The sequence below is a fragment of the Cinclus cinclus genome, chromosome 1 (genome assembly GCF_963662255.1).
Source record: "Cinclus cinclus chromosome 1, bCinCin1.1, whole genome shotgun sequence".
Lineage (NCBI taxonomy): Eukaryota > Metazoa > Chordata > Aves > Passeriformes > Cinclidae > Cinclus > Cinclus cinclus.
This window is the reverse complement of record NC_085046.1, coordinates 44583518-44610005: the sequence shown is the minus strand read 5'-3', so window position 1 is coordinate 44610005 and position 26488 is coordinate 44583518. Positions and strand designations below refer to the sequence as shown.

General features: G+C 42.0%; 1 protein-coding gene across 1 annotated transcript; it reads left to right on the top strand.

Moving 5' to 3' along the window:
- Positions 1–4691: 4691 nt before the first annotated feature.
- CTNNB1 (catenin beta 1) lies at positions 4692–26324 on the top strand. Its single transcript, XM_062497013.1, has 16 exons — positions 4692–4851; positions 17882–17942; positions 18341–18568; positions 18710–18963; positions 19054–19292; positions 19377–19578; positions 19915–20059; positions 20538–20641; positions 20727–21065; positions 21318–21476; positions 22397–22516; positions 22668–22818; positions 22908–23029; positions 24222–24282; positions 25039–25259; positions 25550–26324. The coding sequence occupies exons 2-15, from the start codon at positions 17930–17932 to the stop codon at positions 25245–25247; spliced, it is 2346 nt and encodes a 781-aa protein (XP_062352997.1). The 5' UTR covers positions 4692–4851; positions 17882–17929; the 3' UTR covers positions 25248–25259; positions 25550–26324.
- Positions 26325–26488: the final 164 nt, after the last annotated feature.

Here is a 26488-nt window from a genome sequence, read left to right as displayed (position 1 = left end):
TTCCATTGCTTAATATGCCAGTGATCAGATATTCAGATGAGTAATGCCTCAGCTACTTATATCAGCTGGAGACTTTACTCTTGGTTTCTGAAACATACCTGATAAATAAACTGTTGTAGGAATTCATATGTACTGAATTAAAGTATGAAGGCATATTGCATTTATCCAAAATGAACACGAAGGGAAAGAACAGCTTTTTTCAAAAAATCAAATTGGTGGCCAGTAACAATTCTATTTCTGATGCTTGCAGCAACATTTATAGACAACTCCAATTTATGTCATTTGAACCAGTTAACAATATTTTTTATAATTTCTTCTGTACTAATTTATTACTAATTTGTAGGGTCTCGCTTTCCTTCAAAATCACCCAGACACACACACACTTTTTTTTTTTGAGAAAAGTAAAATCTCACCATTATTTTTATTTTGAATAATACTACTTTTCTTGTCCATAAAAAACATTTTTTTTCCAGTGAAACTGAGCCAGAATGGCATAGCTATTTACTTTAGCAAAGACCTTGATGTGTATTAATAAAATGTAGGTCTCAAGTATGAGGCAGAAGTTAAATTGACTAGTCCTGTGTCTCAAAGAGTGCTTAAATATCATAAGCATCCCCCTCTCTTTTTCCCTTCACTCCTGTATGAAAGTGAGACTATGTGACTTTTTTAATACACTACAACCTCACTTTGCTAGAAGAAGTCTCCTTTTTCTCCTTCTAGTTAAGAGGATCAGAATGATGTATCTTTTTGCTGACAAGTGAATATATATTTAGTCACTGCCTGAAAAAAAAAATCTGTAGTTGATTCTTGAATATGTTCTTAAAGCATGCACAGTTAGAAGCCAATTACGCATACATTTTTAAGATCCATATGGGAAATCAAAGATTCAGGCCCAGAGCCCCAGATATTTCTGTAATTGATAATTTTGCTTTGTCCTCATATTAGTACCTGGCTACCCGTTTGTTACTATGTGCCTTACAAACATAGTAAAGCACCAGGATTTCAGAAGGAAAAGTGACCATCTAAGTTTACATTTAACCGTTTCTTGGTTTTAATTAATGGGCTTCCTACTTTTAATTGTACTAAATGTTGATACTTCAAATGTAGTGCTAAGGATGAAAAAAAAAAGAGTTAACAAAAATATTTAAATCATTATCTTTTAAAATTCAACCATGAAGCTCTCCTTTGCACTGAGGATTTCTTACTGCAAGGATACACAATGGACATTAAGAGATTGCTTGACCTTTTGAAAAAATATGTCTGCAGCATATTCTTCTAGTAAACTGCCACCAGAACAAACATATTAAAGTATAAAAGAGCTCAGAGGAAACTTCTGAAGCTGCATAGACTCACTCAGTGCTTCTTGGGGAGGAAAGGAAAAAAAGTAGAAGAGGAAGAGAAGTAAATTCGTGAATTTACTGATGAAGCCCCGCACTGTAAATATCCCATATAACATTTACTCACCTTGTTTTAACAGTGGAGCTTGACACTGTATTTTTTTTTAAATTAGGAATGTAAAATGTATTTTAGAAACATTTTTATAATTAAGAGAACACTGACAAGTTAATAATAATTGCAATTCGGCTATTAAGATACTTATTTTATTAGAGTAGGGGTTTGGGGATTTTTTAAGGCATAATTTTAGAAAATGTTTAGCTACCTAATAGCTAAAAATTGCAAAGCTGATACAAACTAAATTTTCAAGCAATGTGTCTAGATGCAAAAGTATCCTAACCACTTTGCAGTGAAACAAATAGAGATTAAAATTACAACAACCCATGCAGAATTAAAGCATCCAAAAATCAACAAGAGTTAATCATTAGGTACTAAAGGCCTTACAAAATTTATATATATACACGCATATATAAGTTGTATGTTTTAAACCTGTTTTTAAAAGGTCTAGTTCCAGTTGTCCTCATCAGGTCAAAAAGAAAAGCAGTCCACAGTTCAGGGGCCAGAAGCAAAAACATGGACTGTATCCCTCCTGCTCCTGCAAAATCCAGGCTCCAAAAGCCCCATCCCTGCAGACCTCAGGGGGTGGGATGGCACACAAAGAGGCTCTGAAAGGTATCTGGGACCATGCAATGCATCAAGGGCGTTTGACTGATTCTACTGTTGTTATCAAGTACCCAATGGAATTGCTTATAGTGAATTTGGCAATAATGCCCTATAGAAACAGCACTTTGAACTTATATAGTATCTTTGATCCAGGGATCTAAAAGGAGGGGTTTGTCAGTATTACTATTCCCATTTTACAGAGGGTGAAACCGAGACAGAGCAGATTTTCTCAAGGTTGTAGAAGGCAGCTGAGAAAAGAAGATGGACAAAGAAATTAACTCTTCCCCCCACACCCTTTTCTCTTTTTTTTTTTTTTTTTTTTAATTATTGCTCAAGCCAATCTTCAGGAATACTTTCTCTGGCCCTTATCTTAAATTGGAATCAAATTTCTGGTGTCAAGAACGAGATCCTTCTGCTCATAGCTGCAGCAAATAATTCCCCAGAAGGTGATGAACACTCACAGTCCACTGGCCCGATCTGGCAGAATTTTCTTTGCCAGCTCTTGCCAACAGCTGCCCTCATTCTTGCCCTTCTTTTGACCGGTATTGTCAAAATGGGCAACTGTCTTAAGAGAAAACAGCATGACAAGGAAAGCTGCATTTCTTGATTCTCCAAGTGCAGGGTTGTCCAGGTGGCATTTCTTTTCCTTACTAGTCTGCACCAGAGGTAGCCCACAGCAGAAGCAGGCTGGTGGATGCATGATGCTACTCCCTGCAGTGGCAGGGGTAGTGGGGAGGAAAATAGGAACTGTTTTTATCACCACTGCCTTTCCAATGTCATATGAGTACTAACAGCTAACCCACCCTTGGAACCCCTCTCCTGCACTTGCCCCACTGGATTGTGCCAGTTGCACCTTGTCTCTTGTATGCAGCAAGCCCTACATTATCCTCCCAACAAACCCCCAGCCCAGGAGAAATCCCCTGTTTTGAAAAGCTACAAATTCAAAAGAAAGTAACTTATGTGAAAATCAAGCAACACTGTGAAAGAAGTTCCTTTAGTCTGACATTACATGCGTGTGAATAAACCAACGGGGAAAAAACCAAATCTTTCAGAGCAACTTCCTAAGTAGAAACTTAGAGCCTGTTTAAAACAGGATTATCAGTACAAAAAAACAGGCATAAATGTAGCCCCTCTGTGAAGTGCACATCTCCCTGCTGCAAGAACTGCAGGAACTGGAGGCTGGTGGGGGACAAGAGGCTGCAAGAAGCAAACTAAGAATTTGATCTCCCATATCAGCTCCAAAGCAAATTTATATTGCGCGGGGAAGAAAATAATATCCATCTTTCGCTGGCAACGGATATTTTCCATAGCCACGTTGGTATATATGGTCCTTGTTTCTTGTGGAGGGAGGTGTGAACGTATTTTTTCCTCCTGGTATGTTAAACACAGACTTTGCCAGTGCAAGACGGTGCACGCAAGAAGTCTGCAAAACATTCTGCTATACAAGCCCGAGCACGACGAGAAGAGGCCGCCACGGACGTGCCTTCACACGCCGCGAAAAAACCTTGTGCAATTCGTATTTTCCTGTTTTTTACGACTCGCTAAAGAAGCGAGGGGCGGGCGGGGAGAAGGAGGTGTTGGGGGGTGGGGAGGGGGGGGGGGAAAGAAGTTCGCTTCTCCCATTAAAAAAAAATAAAAATTGCATAACGAGATACTTTCTTTGGCAACTGCTTCCTGACAAATATTTACAAGGGTAGAGCAGGAGCGCGTTTCCGCCGACGTGAGTGGGGCCCGCCGCCACCTCCCCGGGCTCCGCGATGAGCCCCGGCCGGGCTCGGCGGCTGCCCCACCTCAGCGCCAGGGCCGACTTCCCACAGGAGCCCGAGCGTCTCCCGGACTTGGCGACGCGGGCGTTTGGGAAGACGGAGTTTCGCTACAGTTGGTGCCGTGCATTAAAAACAAAACAAAACAAAAACAAACAAACAAACAAAAAAAAGCCAAAACCAAACACACACACACACAAAAAAACAAAACAAAAAAGTAAACCACATTAAAAATCTCAGGCAACGAAACTCCAAATTAAACGGGGAGGGGGAAGAGAGGAGGAGAGAGGGAGTCACAATCGCCTTTTGCCCCCCACGCTTTCCTTCCCAAAGCGGGATCCCGCGCTGACCCCCTCAGTCGCATACCCCCCTCCCCCCCGCCGCCTCTACATCCCTCAGGGCAGCAGCAACTTCGTTCCTAGGCTGGGAATTCGGATCCTTCTTTCCCACCTCCGTTGTGAGGTATCCCCGCCGTACTTCCTCGGCCGGCCCGGCCCGGCCCGGCCCGGCCCTGCCCTGCCCTGCCCTGCCCTGCCCGGCCCAGCCTAACCGAACCTAGCCTAGCCCAGCCCAGCCCAGCCCGGCCCGGCCTTCCCCTTCTAGCGCCGATTCCCCGCTCTGTCTCCCTCCGCCCTGGGAGCCGGGCACTATTTCTCCTCCTCCCTCTGCCTGCCCTGAGCGCCGGGCGCCTATGGAATGCCGCGCGCGGGGCCCGGCCGCGGCGGCAGGATACACAGCCGGGCCCGGCGCTCGCTATAAGAACCTCCTTGTGAGCGACGCCATTTTAAGGCTCTCGCTCAGTTCGGCGTTGGGAGCCAGCGGCGGCGGTGGCGCTTGGGGGACACAAACACTGTCGCCCCGTACGGTCGCCACCCGAGGGCCAGCGGCGGGGGCACCGCCGTGAGCGAGGAGGAGGGAGAGGAGGCGGCGGGGAGACGAGGAAGGAAAGACGGACCGGACCGGGATCGCCCGGGCAGCAGCAGCCGCCGCCGGAGCCTGGGGGGATCCTGCGCTCTTCCTTTCTTCCAACGTTAGTGCCGCTTTCTCCAGTGGGAACTTGGGGCAAACTCGGGGCGGGCACCCCTGCGGCCGTGAGGGGGTCCAGGGTGTGCCCGGCGGGAAGGACGGGGCTGGGGGAGGGGGAGAGTGGGGGTGGGGGGGGGGGGGCAGGAAAGGAAGAGAGAGAGGGCTCTTGTTTTTGGGAGGTCCGGACAGCTGCGTGGCTGCAGGAGCGGCAGCTGCAGCTCCCGAGGTGTCTCTTGGGAAGCTCGTCCTGGGGCGAGGGGGTGGCTGCTCTGGTCTGTGGGAGAAGGTGAGTCCCTGCGCCCGGCTCTGCTCTCGTTTGCAGCAGAGCCCGGAGTACTTAAATGACCCTTTTTTATTATTATTTTAAAGGTTCCTCCCCTTCTTTTTTCAGGGCGCAGCCGATGGGCTGCGGATCTCCTTTGGTAATATAAGGGGGAAGAGGGAAGGGTACGGGTTTATTTGTACCGAATATAATTAATCACGGTCACCGCAGTCAGCGGGAGATAACTAATCTGTTGCCTTGTAGGGGTTTCAGTCTTAGTGGCATTGCATATTTGCTGGAAAGGTTATGCTGCTGCCTCTGGGTGTCACCGAAATGAAGCCTCCCTGAAGCTGGGAGCAAATTAAGTTTTTTAACACCCCCTTACCCAGGGTGCTGTAGGGAATGACTCGGACTGCGGGCGGTGTGGGGGCTCTCCCGCTGCGAGGGGAAGCGCCCGCTGCTTCCCGTGGCTGGCTGGGGGGACCACGGCGGTTCCAGCCTCCCAAAGTAACGCGTTCCCGAGGTGTGGGGATTAACTTGCGGTTACTCCCGGAACTATCTAGGGCACTCAATTCTCCAGGAACAGGGTTTCCAGGTATGTTGTTTTGTGGTTTGTTGTTTTGTTGTTTGTTTGTTTGGTTTTTTTTTAACAAAGCTTAGTTCATCTCTATTGTGCATGGTTAGCTGCTCGTAGAGCAGCAAGTGTTCTTAAATTTAGCAAAACCTTGAATTCTTACCTAGTTAAAACTAGATGTAGGACGCTGGGCAGGTTTGTGGTTTGGTTTTGTTTTGTTTTTTGTATCTCTATTCGGAAACCTCTGAAGATTATTCTTTCTGGAAAGAAAGGACAGACTCTGTGAAGGTACCATGGACAACTTACTTGTGACTTTAGGAATAGCAGTGTTGATATTTGTAATCAGCTACTTTTTGATCTTTCTCATGGAGCAGCCATTGTTCTGACACTGTATATTCCAGACATCTGTGGTCCTCCCATCCCCCAAAGTATGCAAGTGGTGAATGGAAAGAGGCTGGGCTGGTATGCTGAGGTCGAGGGACGGAAATCAAGGAGGGGTTTTAGTAAAACAAGATCTTTATGTGCTGAGACTACAGTAAAGGCAAAGACCAGAAAACTAGCTGAAAGAATGTCGGGGCTTTCTTGACTCTTGAGTTCAGACACACCAGATAGCAACTTCCCAATTATGATTTCGTTTCTCAGTGACACAAAGGTACTTCTGCAAGGCTCCAAAACTCAAAAAAAAAAAAAAAAAAAAAAAAAAAAAGCCCAAGCAGCAAAATGTACTGGTATGTATTGGCCCAAGTTGTAATGTGAATTTCAGTACCTAACAGTCCAGGAACCTAATGTTGATCTTGCACTTTGGATAAAAAGGTGCTGACAGCTGCAGGTATGTGACTACTGTGCATTTGTCTAATGGCTGGTACTGTTGCAAATGAGGCTGCTTAGGTATTCAGGCAATAGTTTGAGGCTCTCTAAATTCAGCTGTTCGTTACAAAATCATGCTGAGTTTCTTACTGTTCTGGGGTTGTTCTAAAGAAATTTCATATTTGCTCATTTGTTAGTTCAGATATTTTCTGTTTAGGCATAAACTGACAGCCAAGGGAATGTTCACTTTGGTCTGTACGGCTGATCATTTCACAAGGTCTAGGGGAGAAATAAGTAAAAATATGTTGTAAAGGACAATGCCATGCATGATGGCTTCTAGGAGCAAGGATTTAATACAAAGTAAAGCTTAATTGGAAGAATCAATTCTTTAGATGCTGTGTTACAGCCTTATCAACCCAAGCTTCCTTTTTCTTGTCTAAGCTGTAAATAGACTGGGCTCTTTGTATGTTTTATGTCTACTCTGGACAGCAGCATTTTGCTCTGACTATGGTGTGTCAGTAACTGGCTTACCAAACCTTGGCTGTGAAATCTGGTTGGCCTTCAGACATAATGATTTTTTTTCTGAAACATATGCCCGTCTCTCATGACTCTACATCTGAATTAGCATCCTGAAATACTGTGTTCTGAAGAGTTAAACTTGAGGTCTTGGGGTGTTAAGGCAAGAGGTTATTAGTAGTGGTGTTCTGATTTTGTAGTGTTTTTCAAAGGTAGAAAGGGAAGTGGAAAAAAAATGGAACAGGAGACACAGCTGTTGGAGGCTTCTGTTTCAAACTCAAGTGTGAATATGTGGTCTGAGACTCCTGGATAAGGGTGTTTCTGCAGAGTATTGTCTAGTAGGCAGACTAGTGTGCAAATACAGCAGTAATCAAAATCACTTATGTTAATTCATAGTTAAACTGGTAATGCAGGGGTTGTGGTGTTCATGCAGTTGCCTTCAGCAAAACTTGTTCTGTGACTATGGTAGCCTGCATACCATGGCAGGAAAATCAGGACTGACCTTACTTATCTTGAACATCATACTCCACAAGCCTGATAAAGCCTGTGAGAAACTGTGCAGGCAACTGTGACTTGCTCCTGTGTCCTCAGAACGTGCACTTGCAAGCTCGGCCCAGCGCCTTGCTGGCTGACTGGGTGGGAACCTAGAAAGGGCAAACTCTTTGGCATTGAGTATTGTGTATGATTCTTCTTGTCTCTTCAGATAAAATTTTCCTGGTGGGGCTGTATTTCTGATTTTCCAGTCAAGCACCTATTGAATTGGCTAGACCTGCCAATATAAGGCAGCCTGACAGTGGTTGACATGTAATATCCATTTCTGGCACTTGATTCCACAAGGTAAAACTTGCTGTAGTTTGTGATCAGGCTTTAGGCCAGGAGGTCAAACTGTGCGGGCACTGTGTAGCTTGTGCTGCCTCTCACAAGAAGAAAGGAGTCAGAAAAGTTGCTTCAGTTTTTGGGGTTTTGTGCTTTTCTTTCTTCACTGACAGGTAACTTCAAGTGCAAGGGAGAGAACTAATGGAATTCTAATTCTGGCATTTGTCTGTGGAACACCAAGTAGATGAGGTGAGCAGGTGAAAAGTACCTGCAGATCGGCCTGTCCTCATGAGTCTGTTAACTCTGATGGGAAAGCAAATTCATCCTGTGCTTTTGTTGCCTTGGAAAGTATGGGCGTGCATGTTACTTTGCAGCAAAACTTTTTGTTCATGTTCCAAGTTGACTTTAGGAAACAATGTATATTGGCTGGATTGGTATTGCAGAAATGAATGCTTGCACTCTTACTTAATACTAAGTTAACTCTGGAGCCTTGATTGAGGACTGATCTGGAAGAATGAAGGGAGTTATCTTGTATTCTATGTTGCTGCATTTAAAAAACAGTATGAGCTAGCTGGATTTTGCTGGAGTTGGCAAATGCACCCTGTGTGCTGTATGTGTATTTGCTGGAACCAGCATTTCTGGGCTGACTTACTGCGCTAAATAGACTTGTATAAATTGGAGAAGTTTGCCAACTCTGCACCAAGTAGTTCTGTATTGTCCTGGCAACAGTTCAGGTGCCCTCCAGTGGCCAGAAATCTTAACATCCTAAAGGTGCTGCTAAATGCAGCTGTCTTGTCAGTTTGCCTTAAAATTAAGAGTGAGTTGAAGAAACATCTCTTAGTGTCAGACTTTGTTAGCATGTCTGTTGTTTAAACAATTCTTTTTGGAGTGTTGTTGTGCCTTATTGTCAATATCGAGTTATTCTGACAGACAAGCAAAGACAGCCACTTCCAGATTCACAAGTATTTTGTCAGTGTAATTATGACTAGTCATTCCAGTTTCTTAAACCGTGGAGATTAACATCCAAGTTCGGGGCTGACTATGTGGTTGCAGGCTGAGAAGAAACCGGATTATGGGTTGATAACTTCCTCATTTGGAAGAGAGATAGTTTGCTAAGTTGTTCCTGTATTGGTGTGGAAATGAGTATTTCAAGTTATGCACAAACAGGCCGGAAAGATATTTCTGTAACAGTGTCTGTTGTTAGTAATGCACATGATTGTGTTAAATGACTGTAGAACCATTATCTTTTTGATACTAAAAACCGTGTGGGCAGGGAGACTTGAAGGCTGGCAGTGATTTTGTTCCTGAACTTTGGGTGTTAAATGAAATGTAGTATGATATTTTTCTGAATTATCATAGGTTGCCTCTAAATGGTCACAATGGCAACACTTTTTTTGTATGTGACTAGGTGAGACTAAAGAATGAATTTTGATCCTGCCTACTACCATCTCTCTACTATAGTCATTTTACTCAGTGATAAGTATGGGCACGTGGGCCAAAAGCTATAAACTGCTGCGTATTTATTGCATAAGTCCTGCTGGCAGACTAAACCTTGGATATAAACACTGGCTCATCCCTAACCAAGGAAGATGGGAGTATGCATGATGTAGATAACCTGTGTCCTGCAAATAAAAGGCTGGAGTTGTCTAAAATGTGAGAATAATAAACCTGCTCTGTGTTTTGACCAGCCATGAGGATTCTCAAACTTAGTGAATGCTGCACAAAGCCCTGGTAGAAAATGTGTGCTAGTGACCCAAAGATTGCAAATACATTGCAAAACAGAAGTGACTTAGTAATTGTTTTGAGGTTACCTGTTTGTGATGCTGGTGTTTTAGTTGGTCAAAATTATTAAGACATGAGAGTAATTGGGTTGATAATGTTGTTGTGACTTAATACAAGTTCATAAACTTGAAACTGTCATACCAGTCCTTTAATACTGAGCTACAAACTGCTGTCAGGGGGTTGATATGTACATTATGTAAGGAAGTTCATTACTTTTATTCTCCAGTTGGATGTATAACACTGGAGTTATATTTGAAGCAGTTTTCACATCATAACATTTAAGATTATCACCAGCTCCCATTGTGGACAGTCAGGAGGATACTTAGGTGCTTGAAGTCTATTTCACTGACTAATAAAGTGGAAGATTTTGCTACTGCTGTGGTATACTTGTTGACGAAAAGTTCTCTTAAATCACTACTTTCAAATGTGACCTGATATTTGTCAGCTTGAATACAGCTGCTGCTTATAGCTCTTAGAAACAACCAGGAGTTTCTAGAAAGGACAAATAAATACCTAGGACATAGTGTTTTGTTTGCAGATCCTGTTAGAAGCTGCTGGATGTTAGAAGCTGTTGGCTGTGATTTTGAATGTAAAGGATTGGGTTGACAGACCTCTTGTAGCTCCTGAATGTTCTCTAGGTAAAGGGCAAAATAACTGCTGTGGATCCAAACACTTAATTTCTGAAGTGACAAGACCCAGTGCTGTGAAAATTTGGCTTCTGCAGTGTAAATATGATTTTAACTAGGAGTATGTGACTATATGAAGAGGTACTTTCTTTACATTGCATAGAATGCCTAGCCATGTGCCATCAAGCAAAATTATGTAGGGGACTGCTGCTAAGAAATTATGGTGGTAGGTAACTGTTGCCAAGTCCATTTAGACATATCTGTGTGTCCCATCAGTCTGTAATTCTACCAAAGTTTCTCTAAAACGTCTGTCCTAAAGAGTGAAGTACTGTGCATCTCATTTCTTTCAAAAGGAGGGGAGGCTTCCTAGCAGGTTCTACAGTTTCAAAGTTCATCATCTAGAATGATATTGCAGATTGGTGCCAGGATGAACTTGTATTTCTTTTTTAGTGACTTTCTTGATGTGTTTGTTCTGAATTCTCGTCCAGGTTCTCATCATTTTATACATTAGTTATGAGGTACTTGTTGGCTGACAGTGGCTCTCAGACCACTGTTAGCTCTTGTTTTATTGAGAATTCTAATGGATTGTTTATAAAAGGGTACTTAAACCTTAGTACCTGTGAAAGACCCTGACGAATTGCACAAGCTGTTAGTGCCTTCATGCTGTGTTAGTTGCTCAGAGCACAGCACAGGCAGGGCTGTGGATGGAAAAGACTCATCTGCCACTGAAATCTCCTGCCTTCACTTCTGATTGCATGACTGACAGCTCAGGTAACAAAAGCTAAGTTGCTCTTCAGCGATTGATTAAATCATTCTGGGTGAATTTCTGTACTTTAGGTGAGCAAAATGAAATGTGGCTCTTGCTCCACTTCTGTTACAGTCTCAAGTGCGCTTGAAATAGGGGAGTTGTTGAACTTCACAAGCTAGGTAAGAGGTATGATTCTTTACTAGCCTGCTTCCTCTCTTAGGAGGAAGGGAGAGGTAAAACAGGTGGGTGTCCTGTCATATCAGAACACTCTGTAGCGTTCCAGAGGTGAAGTCTGGCAGACTGGAACTTTACAGCTGTTGTGACATTTTTGTGCACCCTTTCTCTCATCTGTCACACTTGCTTAAGACTGTATTGATTCCAAAACAAGCCTCAAGTTTTTTGGCACTAGTAACCTATGTCTTCACTAGACATTTTTTGAGGAATATAGTCTCTTTTTAAATACAGCTAAACCAGTGTTTAAGTCTAGTCAGGGATACCAGACTGCTTGCATTTCAGTTCCACCAAGCAGTTGTAATCAACTTGGAGAAGTCTAGCAAGAAACAAATGTTTACATGTGGTTTGCTTTAGCCAATTGGCATGTGAGTAGAAACTCTGTTCTGTCCTCTTGGTCTTAGATTGCTGACATAACATGTTGCCTCTCTATTTTCAGTTATTTTGTGTGTGGCATGAAGTGAACTCTTATTTAAAAAAAAACCCTTACAAAAGCTAGTGTAGGGAGGTTTTTCTGTCTGTTACAGAAAGGATTTTTTAGATAGTTTCTAAGGCAGAAGACAAAGGCTGAGAAGCCAGTGCAATTAATGTAATAGCAATCTGGGATGCCTGAAGGAAGAGGAAAATAATGAACTGGAAATGAAGAGGAGTGGCTGAAATAGAGGTGACTTGCAGTGAGCATTGGCAAATCTGTGCTCCTCTCCCACTTCAAGTCTGTGAATTATCTGAGCTAGTTTGTTGCCTCTTCCAGCAAGTCTTAAGGATGTTGAAGGCTTAGAAATTGGAACCTTTTAACCCTTGAGGTTGGTAAAGCAGATATTCAGATTTCTTAATTTCCTGAAGTTTGTTGGGGAAAAAAAACCTTAGACTTTCAGTCTTAATAATAAGAGAATTTAAAGACCACTTTAACACTATTGTCTATTCTTGGTTCAGAGTCAAATCTATTATGATCTGATTAGCTAAAGCTAAGCTAGAATGTATTGCTGTTTGCAAGGCATCTTCTAACTTTCTGCAGGCAGCAGTAGAATGTGTTGTCTGAAGTATTGCTGCTTGGATAAACTTGAGCTGGGTGGATTGCACAGGATACTGAGTTTATCACTGGAGAGAAGTACTTCACTAAGCAAGAATAGCTTAGTGGTTGGAGGGAATGATGCGAACTAACAAATGTTGCTTAAGGAAACGACCAGAGTAATTTTGCCACAAGGTGTAGTTTATAAATGAATTTGTTCAGTTGCAGTCCAGGATCAGTTAGATGGATTTCAGTGTGGGCACATGCTGTGGCATTCAGGTCAAGATTACTGGAAGCTTTTATTTTTCAATGGACCTTCAAGTTGCTACATCTTGGCACAACACTTACATGTAGTAATACTGCTTCATCTCTTGCCAGTGGTACTTCTGAAATAGTAGTGAAGGCTAGAGATTAATGTTTATACCATGTAACCCAGAAAAACCAAAAGTTTAAAGTTTTAAAGCTGTGAAAGCCTATAGGTTTTGTTCCCCTCTTAGAGGAAAAAGACTGCATGGTTTGACTTGTTTTCTTTTGGTATTGCATACTGTCTAAGTTTCTTCCACTAGGTTAAGGTGTCTTGTCATAAGCCACCTGAAGACATTTTTACATAGTATTAAAAATCACCCTGTTAAAAGCAGAAGGAAGCCTCACATTAATATAAAATACATGAAGTTTTATGCTCCAGTTCCTAGTAGTGATAAATAAGGTACACCTTAATTTTTGTCTCTAAAAATATCTGAGTGGTACATTGCTTTGTTTAATGTGATAATTTAAAGCCCATAACCATTATTTAAGAGCCACTTTGCAGTGAGTTTCATAGTAGCTTCTCTCCATTCAAGCACTGGTGTGCAGAAGTCAGTATTGGTGGGTGATTAATTTCCCAATAGTCAAGGCCTTCTAATACTTGCATGTAGCTACAAAATAATCTGCACTCATTGTATGTGGCTGTTTTTTTTTAGAGGGGACAAGGTGGCTGAGGAAATGCAAATGCTACTGTTCGAGACAGAATATGGGAATGCTCTTCAGAATTTGTTTACTGGATATGGAAAAGTATTTCAGGAGAACTGTTGTTTGTAATCCTCTGTGGTATTTGTACAAGAAAAATAAATATTTTAAAAATTAAATCTTCAGAGTGAAATTCAAGCACATTCTGTACCTATTTTCAAATAAAGTATATATTTTTTGTTCACTTTTTGCAAGAAATGTAAACTCCAGCTGTCATTCCTAACACACAACACCAAAACTGTCCTTCCAGGACTTCTTACCGATCTTACAGAAGCATCTGGTACATGAAGGACCTCCAAAGTTACCTACAAAGGTACTTTTACCAGAGCTCAAAAAAGTCAGACAAAAGTTCTCAGTTTTCTTTAGAACCTGCAGGTGGATATGGGAGGAGAGAACTAAGTCTACATTTGGAAAAGGAATAATTGGAAGTTTATAACAGTTTTGATCATGTCTTCATAAGACTAAGACCATTAGAAGTAGCCTGTCTGTTTGCAAGAGTGTTTGTATCTGGGGCTTCAGCTAGACCAAAAATTGAGTAAAGACAGTTCAACCACTGCTGCCTAAAGTGCCTTTATAGCTTGGGAGCTTTTTTCCTGATGTTTCCACTGTCACTATTGTTTTACTTGGATGATTCCTCTTCCCCCACATTTTGTTTTCTAGAAAATAGGCTAACAGCTTCCAGGAGAGGATTCAAAAGGGTTGTTGTGATTTTTTTTTTAATTCCTTAATTGGATGTATTTTTCAAATTCCCAGCTTGAAAACTAAGGTTAATTAGGAAGTTTCTGCTACATTAAGAACTGAAATATAAAGACTTGGGTCATAGAAATGAGTTCTCTCCAGTGTTGCTAACTGTAGAACTGCTGTTGCCTGTATATTTTGGCTATAGACTTTTGTAAAGCAGGAACACAGGTAACATAATTGGCAAGCAGCTAAGACCAGTTATAAAATCAGACCCAAAGGTTGCTTTCAGTAACACCTTGGGAATGATTGCAATGGCTTCAGAACACTTGGAGGAAAGCTGTTTTTCAGTACAGATACTTACCTTGTTGTGTAGATGATGCACATTTTAACTGCTGTGGCTGCCTGAAGATCTGCTTGTTCTGTGTAAGCAAATGTATCATTCAGAACTGGTGGGTAGTTTAAAGATGCAGTTGCAATTCATGATGTTTGGATGGATCAGTCTGGATTTCTTGTGCAAGTTTTAGTAACCTGCTGCTCTCAAACAAAGGATTTATAGCAGACTTGCACACTTTGACTTGCTTTATAAAAGTGGCAGGGGTGGGGAGGGAACTGCTTGTCAGATCAGTCAGGTATCATTTGAGTAAATCTTAAAGAAGAGAATTGTTCAGATTTCAGAATTACTGTAGGCTTGTTGACTTGCTTGGTATATTAACTATTCTCCAGAATTAAACAATTAATATCTAATAAAAATGCATGCTCAGAAATAATGCCTAATACTTCTTTCATTCCTTTTGAAAATAAGAAAATTGAATTGTTTTCTCTAGTAATTTGAAATTTGTGGCTTCTAAGCTTGCAGATGCCATGTAATGCAGCCTAGTGCAAGGGCTTGAATTGCTCTTTGCATGAGTTGTTTAATGCATAGTCTAAAAAACCCCAACCTTCATTTAAACCCAAAGCTGATAATGCTTGCTAAGCAAGTGGCTAGTCTCATGGGGCAGGAGGAGATTTTTGAAAAGAGTTGAGTCCCATAACTCCTAGCAGTACAATCATGTGACCTGTGGAACATAATATTTATCAGAATTCCCACTTCTGTGTGTCTGGTAGCCTTCAAAAATTGTAAAGCTTGAAGCTATGCTGAAGTTAGTTTGTAAAGTTTACTGAGGCCTTCTGTCTCTTCCTGATGGTTGAGATATGTTTGGCTGACCTTGTACTGATCCAGCTTGTCAAGAAAATGAGCAGAACAACTGTTTGTACCTGGTGGCATCTCTCCCTTTGTGTGTTGGTTAACCTTGAGAGTGGCAGACAGGAAGACTAAGCAGCTTGCCTGGACTCAGTTTACCCCTTTGTAACATTTGAAAAGGATATGAAGGAAAAGATGAGAGAATGTTAAAGTGCAGAAAACCTAAAGCTAAATCCTGGCTACTTTTGTTTGGCAGTTAGTTTGATCTTTCAGGATTAAACCCAATTCCCCATCTAAATAATAATATAAAAAAAAAAAAAAGCTACCAGGAGTTGCTGGGGGGGCTACAAATCTGTAAAATGCAGATCAGTGTGTTGGAACTTGCAGATGCAGCTAGCAGGCTGATTGAGGAGTAGCATTCCAAAGACTGAATGTCTGACTGGTAATGTGTTTTTGTACCCTTCGTATTCTTCATTGCTGTTTTGTAGGTGTTCATCAGTGTTTTGGAACAGTGCTGCTGTTCAGTGGCCACTCTGGTCTGTTTGATTTTACCTAATGGTAGAACTGCTCTTCTGGTCTCTTCAGGCTGCTGTAATTGAAACAGGAATTTCAGAGTGCAGGTGCTATAAGCTAGTTGCCTTCATTGAAGCAGAATTCACTAGTAGAGAAAATGATAAATGTTCTTTGTAAGCCCCTTATTGCATTTGGAAATCTCAGGTGGTAGTAAATGTCTCAAAGCATAGTCACTGCTCTTAACATAGTGTAGATGAACCAGTCAGCTTCAAAAACAGTTTGGTGATCCTTTTGTTGGCATAGCTCTTATGAGAGGAGATGGGAAAGTTTATGGTAAAAAGAAATCTATTTTGTGCTAAGCATATTGAAAATTTCATATAGTAGGTAGAATATACCAAATTTATATTGGAAGTATCACATCTGATGTAGAGTGAGGACTGACTATAGGGAGCAAAGATGCACATTTTACTGTTACTTCTCCTCCCTTCTTTCTGTTTAGAAGGTGTTAATAGAACTCACAAAGTAATGCAGAAGACCTGCAAAGAGCTATCAAGCTTTTGAATAGGCTCTTTCTCAACTTAGGTACTCATTAGAATCTTTTAATCAATGGTGAACTGACAGTGTGTCTTACATTTTTCATTCCCCTTTCCACTACTGCTCTCAAAGTCCTAACAGCATGTTGAGAGAATCCATGGGTAAGGGACTGGAAAAAGTGTCTCTATTTTCAGTACATCCTCCATGCTCACTATCAAGAGCAGACTCTGAGTTAGCCAGTCTCTTCAAGGCTGTTGAGAAGGGCCGGTTTAGAGTTTCCAGCTGCACAGCAGGATGCTTATTGTATGTTGTGTAATGTCTTATATCAGCTTAATGCTGTTTATCTGCTGCAGATGCAGATCTACTGTCCATTATAAAAGAGCCAGGGAAGGGTTGCTGCCAAAAGTTGTGGGAGTGCAGAGTCAGGACAAACAGCACTGGCATTTGTACAGCCAAGCAACAAGATTGCTCAGCAGCTGCTGGAGTATCTTGCAGCTGGCTCAGAGTCAGTAAAATACAAGTTTGTCTTACCTATCCAGTGAGACTTTTCAACCTGCAGGCCTGCCCTCTGTTTAATTACGATTTTCAAAAAGGTGCTTCTGAAGGAAACTCTTAAATTGGGAAATCTTTACACAAATCCAACATCAGGTGGACTTTGTTCTCCTGACACAGCACTGCAGACCTGTCTTTTCAGGGATTAGTGTATTGCCTTTACTTCATTGTGCAGGAGTGTTTTGATCAGCACAGCTCTAACACCTAACAGCACAGTGAAAGCTGATTGCTGAAGGAGATGGTTTTACTCCCTGCACAAGCTGCCACAAATGTTTCTGCTTGGGTGGCTCCCAGAATAGGCTTTCACCAGCTCTGTGTCTGTGCTAGAAACAGTGTGGGACTGTGGGGGGAAGGGGAACAAATGAAATAAAAGTGACCCATTGTGGTCACTCTTTCTGGGTTGGTGAAGAGACAGGTACAGATTTAGGGTGCAAATACTTCAAATTTGGTGATATCAAATGGAAATGCATACTGAAAATTTAGATAAGGCATTTGATAATATTTCAGCCTTCTTGCCCCCAATTATCTTGGCTTACTATGCAAAAAAATAAAAGTGAGTTTGGTGACTCAAATGTGTGTGAGACTGAAGGACAGCTTTTTTTTTTTAATAAGGCTGGTTAAATTTTTAGTTTTAACTTCAAGAAAGAGTTTTGTAGGGAGAAACCTTTATTCTTACGGCACAGGAAGGGGATTAAGGAGGAGCTGCAGTTGTAGCTCTTCAGGTAGTCTTTGTGCAGCTTGCCTTACATGGTCATTTCAGCTTTCTCCATGAAAATTCATGTTGTAGCCCTGTATCAGACAGTTTTTCTAGTATCTTCTAAGTAGTTTATCTTTGAGAGAAATGAGGAAGTCTCAGATTTAACCACTGTCTTTGTGGGATGTACAAACTCCGGAATTTAATGTCTGGGCTTCACCTTACGCAAAGACAGGAGTTAAAAAAAAAAAAATAGCTCTATCATGGTCAGTCTTCAGTTCTTGTTCTCCTGCAGCTCTAAGAGAATATCTTACACATAACCTGACAGAAGAAGTGTGTCAGTTCTTTCGCATGTCTGTCCATGGGGGTTTGCTAATTAGCATTTGAGTATACTCAACTGTAGTGATGAAATGGCAAGATGTGCAATTCCAGTGTTCTAATGTGAAATCCTGTCTTACTAGCTCTGATTAGTGTTTAATAAGTTCTAACCTTGCTCTTTTTTAGGATCTCTGAAAGGGTGCAAGAAAGAGTTCTGGGAGCATAACAAGGAACATGGCAACTCAAGGTATGTAATGCATTACAGTTTCTTTTACTAGAATCTAGAAGACTTCTTACCCTTTTCTTTTTAGCTTTTCAAAGTCACTTAGATTGAATAGCATCTGCTCTATTACAGTAATACCTTATACTGGAAATCAGACATTCAGACAAGTTTGTTCTAAGTTTGTTGTAAGGTCAGGACAGCCACCATAGCAATGATTGTTCTGCCTGTTCCTTAGGTTTACGTGTCTGCATTGGTTCAACATAAAGCCTCAGTTTAAAGTTGCTGTTCAACTTGCAGTGCTGGGTTGAGGAAGTTGTTTAGAACAGCGTACTTTGATTTAAAATTTCTGTTATCTCTTGTAGCATTAATGCATGGTGGAGTAATTGAATGAAACTTAATTGTTCACCAATGATTTCTTACAGCTGACTTGATGGAGCTGGATATGGCAATGGAGCCAGACAGAAAAGCAGCAGTCAGTCATTGGCAGCAGCAATCATATCTGGACTCTGGTATCCATTCTGGTGCCACAACGACTGCTCCCTCCTTGAGCGGCAAGGGAAATCCTGAAGAAGAAGATGTGGACACAACCCAAGTGCTGTATGAGTGGGAGCAGGGATTCTCTCAGTCCTTTACCCAGGAGCAAGTTGCGGGTAAGGCCTTTTCTATTACACTGGTTTGTTTGGACAAGCAGTTTAACAATACAGAAACCTAACTACTCAATTACTGTCAATAATGGATGATGATATTTTTTATTCCTAGTTTGAGGTCATTATGACTTGCCTTGTTTTCAGATATTGATGGCCAGTATGCAATGACTAGAGCTCAGAGGGTGCGTGCAGCTATGTTCCCTGAAACCTTGGATGAAGGAATGCAAATCCCATCCACGCAGTTTGATGCAGCTCATCCAACTAATGTGCAGCGCCTGGCTGAGCCATCTCAGATGTTAAAACATGCTGTTGTTAATTTGATAAACTACCAAGATGATGCTGAACTTGCAACTCGTGCAATCCCAGAACTGACCAAACTGTTGAATGATGAGGACCAGGTAAGTATTTTCTTTGTCTGGGTAAAGCTTGCTTTTGGTGCACCTTCAATGACCTTAAAACTAAAAGCGTTACTCAAACACTTGTCTTAGGTGGTGGTGAACAAGGCTGCAGTTATGGTTCATCAGCTGTCCAAAAAAGAAGCGTCTCGCCACGCCATTATGAGATCTCCTCAGATGGTGTCTGCCATTGTACGTACCATGCAAAACACAAACGATGTGGAGACAGCCCGGTGTACTGCAGGGACACTACACAACCTCTCGCATCACCGTGAAGGCTTGTTGGCAATCTTCAAATCAGGAGGCATCCCTGCTTTGGTTAAAATGCTGGGGTATGTGCACTACTGAGGCAGCACGTGGGTTTTGCAGTTGGGTCTGCTAGGAGCAGGTACTCAAGAGGATTTTCCCTTCTTTAGGTCACCAGTGGACTCTGTGCTATTCTATGCCATTACAACTCTTCACAATCTCCTGTTACATCAGGAAGGAGCCAAGATGGCCGTCCGTCTTGCAGGTGGGCTGCAGAAAATGGTGGCCTTGCTCAACAAGACAAACGTTAAATTCTTGGCCATCACAACAGACTGCCTTCAGATTTTAGCATATGGCAATCAAGAAAGTAAGGTAGGTGCCTCTGGTGCTGAAGTAGTTAAAATGTGCGAACTTGTGATGAATGGCCTGACAGTTATTGTGTACTGTCATCCTGACTCTGAATCTTCAGCCACATGTCATTGGCTTTTGCCAATCAGTCCTGACCTTGCAAGAGGGGAGGGATACAGGAATTATCTTGCAGAAATGCCACTGCGCTTATAGTGAGACTGTGAAATTTACAGTCCACATAAGCAGATGGGAATGGTTTTTTAGGGAACTGTAACTGTGAGGGGTGTAAACCAGCAATGTTTACTACCTGCTGACATGTGTAGGAAGTGACAGACAAATATTATTTTTGCTGTCTTTCAGCTGATTATTCTGGCAAGTGGTGGACCCCAGGCTTTAGTAAACATAATGAGGACCTATACTTACGAGAAACTCTTGTGGACCACAAGTAGGGTGCTGAAGGTGTTGTCAGTCTGCTCCAGCAACAAACCTGCTATTGTTGAGGCTGGTAAGTACACAGTACTCATGCTAGCTTTAAAATCTACATATTGCTTTGGGATCAGTTCATTCCACCAAGAACAGAAACTGCTAGCATCAAAAAATGAAGTTGGGTTGGTCCTTAAGTCCATGACCCGGTTTGGAGCCCTTTAGTGTACACAGAAGTGTATAAAAGGGTGGCTGTTACAAGTAACTTCACTGTTCTGTTAACTGGGTGCTATAAGTGGCTGAGTGTTGTTAGGATACATCCTTGAGAATCTGCACACATTTAAAAGGCCCACTGTCGCACAGGGACTTTCAGGGGGTTATTCTCCTGTGTGAAGAAGGGCTAGGGCCCAGTTATGTTGTGGTATTAATGACAAGAAGGATCCAAAAGCATGTGAGATTTTGCACTCATATGTCAAGGAAGAACCTGACTGCTCACAAGGTGAGCATCAGAATATGATGTCATATATGAGTAATGGTGTCAAATCTGTACCATCTTCCAGGTGGGATGCAAGCTTTGGGGCTCCACCTCACAGATCCAAGCCAGCGTCTTGTCCAGAACTGTCTCTGGACTCTGAGGAATCTGTCAGATGCTGCAACAAAGCAGGTAAATGGCTCGTCTGAGGGATCAAGAGCAAAAGTCAATGTAGTGGAAAACAAGACTTAACTTTTTCTTCCCTCTTTTTCTGCAGGAGGGCATGGAAGGTCTTCTAGGAACTCTAGTTCAGCTTTTAGGATCAGATGATATTAATGTTGTGACTTGTGCTGCTGGCATCCTTTCTAACCTTACCTGCAACAATTACAAAAACAAGATGATGGTGTGCCAGGTTGGTGGCATCGAGGCTCTTGTGCGCACAGTCCTCCGGGCTGGAGACAGGGAAGACATCACAGAACCTGCGATTTGTGCGCTCCGTCACCTCACCAGCAGACACCAAGAAGCAGAGATGGCTCAAAATGCAGTTCGTCTCCATTATGGACTCCCAGTGGTGGTAAAGCTGTTGCACCCACCCTCACACTGGCCTTTGATCAAGGTAAATAATGTCTAAAAGCCATCAGAACTGAAACTGAAAACTGTTGCTTTTTAAAATGTAACTTTAAAAGTGAAAAGTACTTTGTTTCTAAGGTGTTGGGCATACAATTTGTCTGATGGAAAAGCTGCTTCAGTAGAGCAACTTAGTGTTTTCTCTTTTAAACGTTTAAGATGAACTGATTAAAAAAAGAAGTCACTAACAGCAAGCACACCTGTTCTGTTATTTTATTCCCCACCTGTTCCTTACTTCCAGGCTACTGTTGGCTTGATCCGCAACCTGGCTCTGTGTCCTGCAAACCATGCCCCGCTGCGTGAACAAGGTGCTATTCCAAGGCTAGTGCAGTTGCTGGTTAGAGCACACCAGGATACCCAGCGGCGCACTTCCATGGGCGGGACACAACAGCAGTTTGTGGTGAGTACCCTCCCCTGACACTGCATCTCTCAGAGTTCTCTCCAACTCCTCGTTTGTCAGTGCACCTCAGCCCTGTAGTGCTTGGGCTAAAGAATGGTTGTCTTATTTGCTCTAGTTCACATTGTTTTGTGTGTGCTGATAGCTCTGTCTTGACAGACGTGAGATTTTTCTTAAATCAGAATGCCAAAACTGTGTTTTTTATTTTAATAACCTCTTGAGCATTTAATTCTGAATGTTAAAGCTCACAGAAGTTCTGGTACTGCCTACTTTGGCAAGGCAAGTAGTTGTCTACCAAGAAACCACAAGTCCCTCCTCCTTCTCAGAAGAATGGGTTTAAGAACGTTATCACAGCTTATTGCATATTTGCAAGGGTGCTTAGAGCTGTAAAAGTACTGAGAAATTGAGCAGGCTCGTTACTTGTTTTCTGTTTCGGTTCCAGGTCAGTGTGACAAGATCAGTCTCAATTTGATTATTTTTATCCTGCTAAACACATTAACAAAGGGGGGTTTGCTTAGCACAGCAAATGGAAGCAGCATCTAGTAGTACAGGTGTGTAGTTAATTCATGCAGAGGCAGGAAGGGATTTCTTTATTACTGGCAACCGCTGTTTCCATCTTAAGTAACTGCCAGGCTAATCCAGGTTGTAGAAAAAGAGAAGGTGTTTTTAGAGGGGAAGTTCATAATAAAATCCACTGAGGCATTCCACTGGGATGCTTCGCGTACTGAATTTGGGTGGGTAAACTGGGTTTACTCATAGAAGGGATGCTACGTTTGAAGGCCAGCACTTAGGGGAAGAGGGTAAGTGCAGGGGGGATGAGTTTGGTTGACCAGTTGAAACTGCTGATTGCCTTTTTGACAGTCACTTAAGAAGAGAGCATGAAATATCTCAAATTCAAAAATGCCTTTTCTCTCCCTAACTAGGAGGGTGTGCGTATGGAAGAAATTGTCGAGGGCTGCACTGGAGCTCTGCACATTCTTGCACGTGATGTTCATAATCGAATCGTAATCAGGGGTCTAAATACCATTCCACTGTTTGTGCAGGTAAGTGAGAGCTCAGGACAGCACTATAGTACATATTAGGAAAAGAAGTAAAATAGCTCTTGCACTTCCTGGATAGAACTGCTAAGTTAGAGTATGCTGAAAAGCTCATTTCAAGTGGAAGAACTAAAGAATCCCCGTGTTTCGCTTGCAGTTGTTGTATTCTCCCATTGAGAATATCCAGAGAGTAGCTGCTGGTGTACTTTGTGAACTGGCTCAAGACAAGGAGGCAGCTGAAGCAATTGAAGCTGAAGGTGCAACTGCTCCTTTAACAGAACTGCTTCATTCTAGGAATGAGGGTGTTGGTAAGTGAATTTAAGATTAGTTTTATACTTGTGTTAGAAGAGTTGATAGAAACCTTGACCTCTACTAAAATCACTCTTCCTTTTGGCAGCAACCTATGCAGCTGCTGTGCTGTTCAGAATGTCAGAGGACAAACCACAGGACTATAAGAAGCGACTTTCGGTTGAATTGACAAGCTCCCTGTTCCGGACTGAGCCAATGGCTTGGAACGAGGTGAGTTCTATGATCTGTGTTAACAGTTCCCTGGGGAGAGGTCACTTCTATGTTCTCCCTCCTTCCACCAGTGAAGTGTAGATGCCATCTGTGATACAGCTTTACACAGCTGTGTGGTGGCTGTACCTTCTTTACTCTCTCTCTGTGTTCAGGTGCAGTGAACCTTTGATAAGCAGCCTTCAAGCTGCTTTTACCCTGGCAGAGAGGAAGAGTCTGTTCTTTGCTGCTGCTGCTGAAGTGTGTATGCTCATTGTACTTGCTAGTGTGCAAAGTTGTATACAAGAACTTTGTACTTTCTATGTTGCTTGTCAAAACCTCATGAATTCTGGATGCAAAACTAGAAACATGAGTGGTATGAGGGAAGCATAAATATAAAATATATCCTGTGAAGCCTCTATCAAGACTACAATGCAGGATTAGTAATCTAATCTTGGACTTGGAATGCAATTTGTCCTGAGAACTGAGATTTCAGACTTGAATCCATTTGCATAAGGCTCATTATCACACATACCTTTTTTCCTTTTTAATGGACTACACAGTAGATTGAGACTGAAGTCAATTTGTGTGCATGGGATACAGAGAAGGCTTCATCATTCTTTGTCTTCCCACAAATTCTTAAGATTCAGGAGCCTAGCTTGTCTTGTATTATACGTATCTACTATATAAGGGGCAGTAGAATTTAATTTGTACTATTTCAGTGGTTATTTTTCTGTTTTCCTAAAATCTGTATCTACCACAATGCATGGGGGGAAAAGCTAAAATGGAATGAATATCTCTTTGAGACTGGAGTTAGGCAATTGCTCTGCAGGCAGGCAATTACTTTTGTAACTGAACAAATGGAGAGGTTCGTTCAGAACTCTTAAAAGCTCTGTTGCTGGCTTGGGAATATCTGGCTTGCGGGATCTGGACAGGTGTACCTGAGGAGTGTTCCTAGACCTACCCCATCTTTTTCACTCCCAGACAGAACCCTCTTTCTAGTGCTCTGTGGATTCCTAGATCTGGCTATTAGATGGTAGATGAAGATACTTGGGTAAAAAGGCATTTCATGTTAGCAGCAGTGTTGCAGTGCTTACTGCACAGGAGTTATTCAAAGGGAACTGGGGCAAGCTTCACAACTTTCTAAACTCAGAATTACTGGTGATAGACTAAAGACCTGATGTTAAAACTGTTCTGTAATTCTTTGTGTACACAGACAGCGGATCTCGGACTGGATATTGGTGCCCAGGGAGAGCCTCTTGGATACCGCCCAGATGGTACGTGTCGTCCGTTCCCCTTGACTAAACTTTTAATTGGATGAAGTCAAGTCATAGATTTTAAAGGAGAACTGCAAATGAGTGAAGAGTGAATTTACTCTTCAGCAAGGTATTGCAAACTGACAGGCAGATGGGGAACTGCCAGTTCAAACAACCAGTTTCTGCAACACCACGGGCAGCACTGAAATGGGAGCCGTATGAACATGCAAAACCAGTGTCTCTTGTCTGAGTCCTGTGGAAACACCTCCTGCTGAGCTGTTGTTTCCAGAAATCTTTTCCATTCCTCACAAATGGACTTGACAATTCCAATAGCGCAGTTTTTCTTTAGAGCAACAAAGCTGATATTGAATGCGTTAGTCTGTAAGTGTCTATAGATTTGAACACAAGCCTATCCCTAAGGATTCTGAGCTATTTTTGACTAGCCTTTCAGAAGCAAGTTTACAGTCTTGGAGCCCAGTTTTGCTGCAGTATTGTTGAATTTTAGTACTGTTGATTGTGCAGACTAATGGCTTGGCTGGAATCTGCTCGTGCTTCTGACTGCAGCGTGCTTTGTCTGCAGAATCCTACTGGAAGGCTGTTCTGAACAATGGAATAGCCGTTAAGGGTAGGCACCAGACTGTGGTGAACTTGGCTGAACTAGAAACCAATTAGATGGCTACATGATCTCCTCACACACTGATACTTGCAGCTTCTGATGCATCTAACATCTGTTAACATTATGCTTTTTTTCCCCTCTGCTACCTTTAACTTTCTTAGATCCTAGCTACCGTTCTTTCCACTCTGGCGGATACGGTCAGGATGCCTTGGGTATGGACCCTATGATGGAACATGAAATGGGTGGCCACCACCCTGGTGCTGACTACCCAGTTGATGGTCTGCCAGATCTTGGCCATGCCCAGGACCTTATGGATGGGCTGCCTCCAGGTGACAGTAATCAGTTGGCCTGGTTCGATACTGACCTGTAAATCATCCTTTAGGTAAGAAGCTCCAACCTTGAATTTAAAAACAAAACAAAAAGAGAAAAACAGCTGTCTGGACTGAGGACTTGGTTGGTAGGGAGGGATTGGCTCGATTGGGTCCCAGTGTGTCAGAATAATGAATAAATGTTCTGGAAACACACAGTGAGCACACTCCAAACTGACTTCTGCCGTGAAATGTGGAAGTAATTAACTGTAATGTCTTGTGCACCGGCTTCATGCAGTCATTGTGTTACAATAGCCCGTTACAACTCAGGAGGACTGACACCTGTGTTTTTTTCTCTTTGCAGCTGTATCATCTGAGTGAACTTGCATTGATTGGCCTGTAGAGTTGCTGAGAGGGCTCGAGGGGTGGGCTAGTATCTCAGAAAGTGCCTGACACACTAACCAAGCTGAGTTTCCTATGGGAACAATTGAAGTAAACTTTTTGTTCTGGTCCTTTTTGGTCGAGGAGTAATAATACAAATGGATTTTGGGAGTGATTCAAGAAACGAAGAATGCACAAGAATGAATTGCAAGATGGAATTTATCAAACCCTAGCCTTGCTTGTTAAAAATTTATTATTTTTTTTAAATCTCTGTAATGGTACTGACCTTGCTTGCTTTGGAAGTAGCCTTTCTTTTTGCAGTAATTGTTGTTAGGTTTTTTTTTAAGTCTCTCGTAGTATTAAGTTATAGTGAACATGCTACAGCAGTTTCTAATTTTTAAGGATTGAGTAAAGGTGTAGAACACTAATTCATAATCGCTCTAACTGTATTCTGAATAAAGTGCAACATTGTGTAGCCTTTTTGTATAAAAAACTAGACAAATAGAAATGGTCCAATTAGTTTCCTTTTTAATATGCTTAAAATAAGCAGGTGGATCTATTTCATGTTTTTGATCAAAAACTTTATCTGGGATATGTCTGGGTAGGGGCCAGTAAGAACTGTTTATTTGGAATCTTGTATTGGACAGTTTACCAGTTGCCTTTTATCCCAAAGTTATTGTAGCCTGCTGTGATACAGATGCTTCATGAGAAAAATGCAGTTATAAAATGGTTCAAAATTAAAGTAAACTTTTAATTCATTCTGTGTCAAATTATTTCAGATTACAAAGTTTGTTTGTTTGTTAAGAAATAGTCCTGGACTTGCACAATCACTTCAGTGGAGGGAGCCAAGAATAATTTACCTCTTTGATCCTACTCTGGCATAGTTACCTGTCATAGCCTGGAGGTCTTCTGCTGCAGTCCT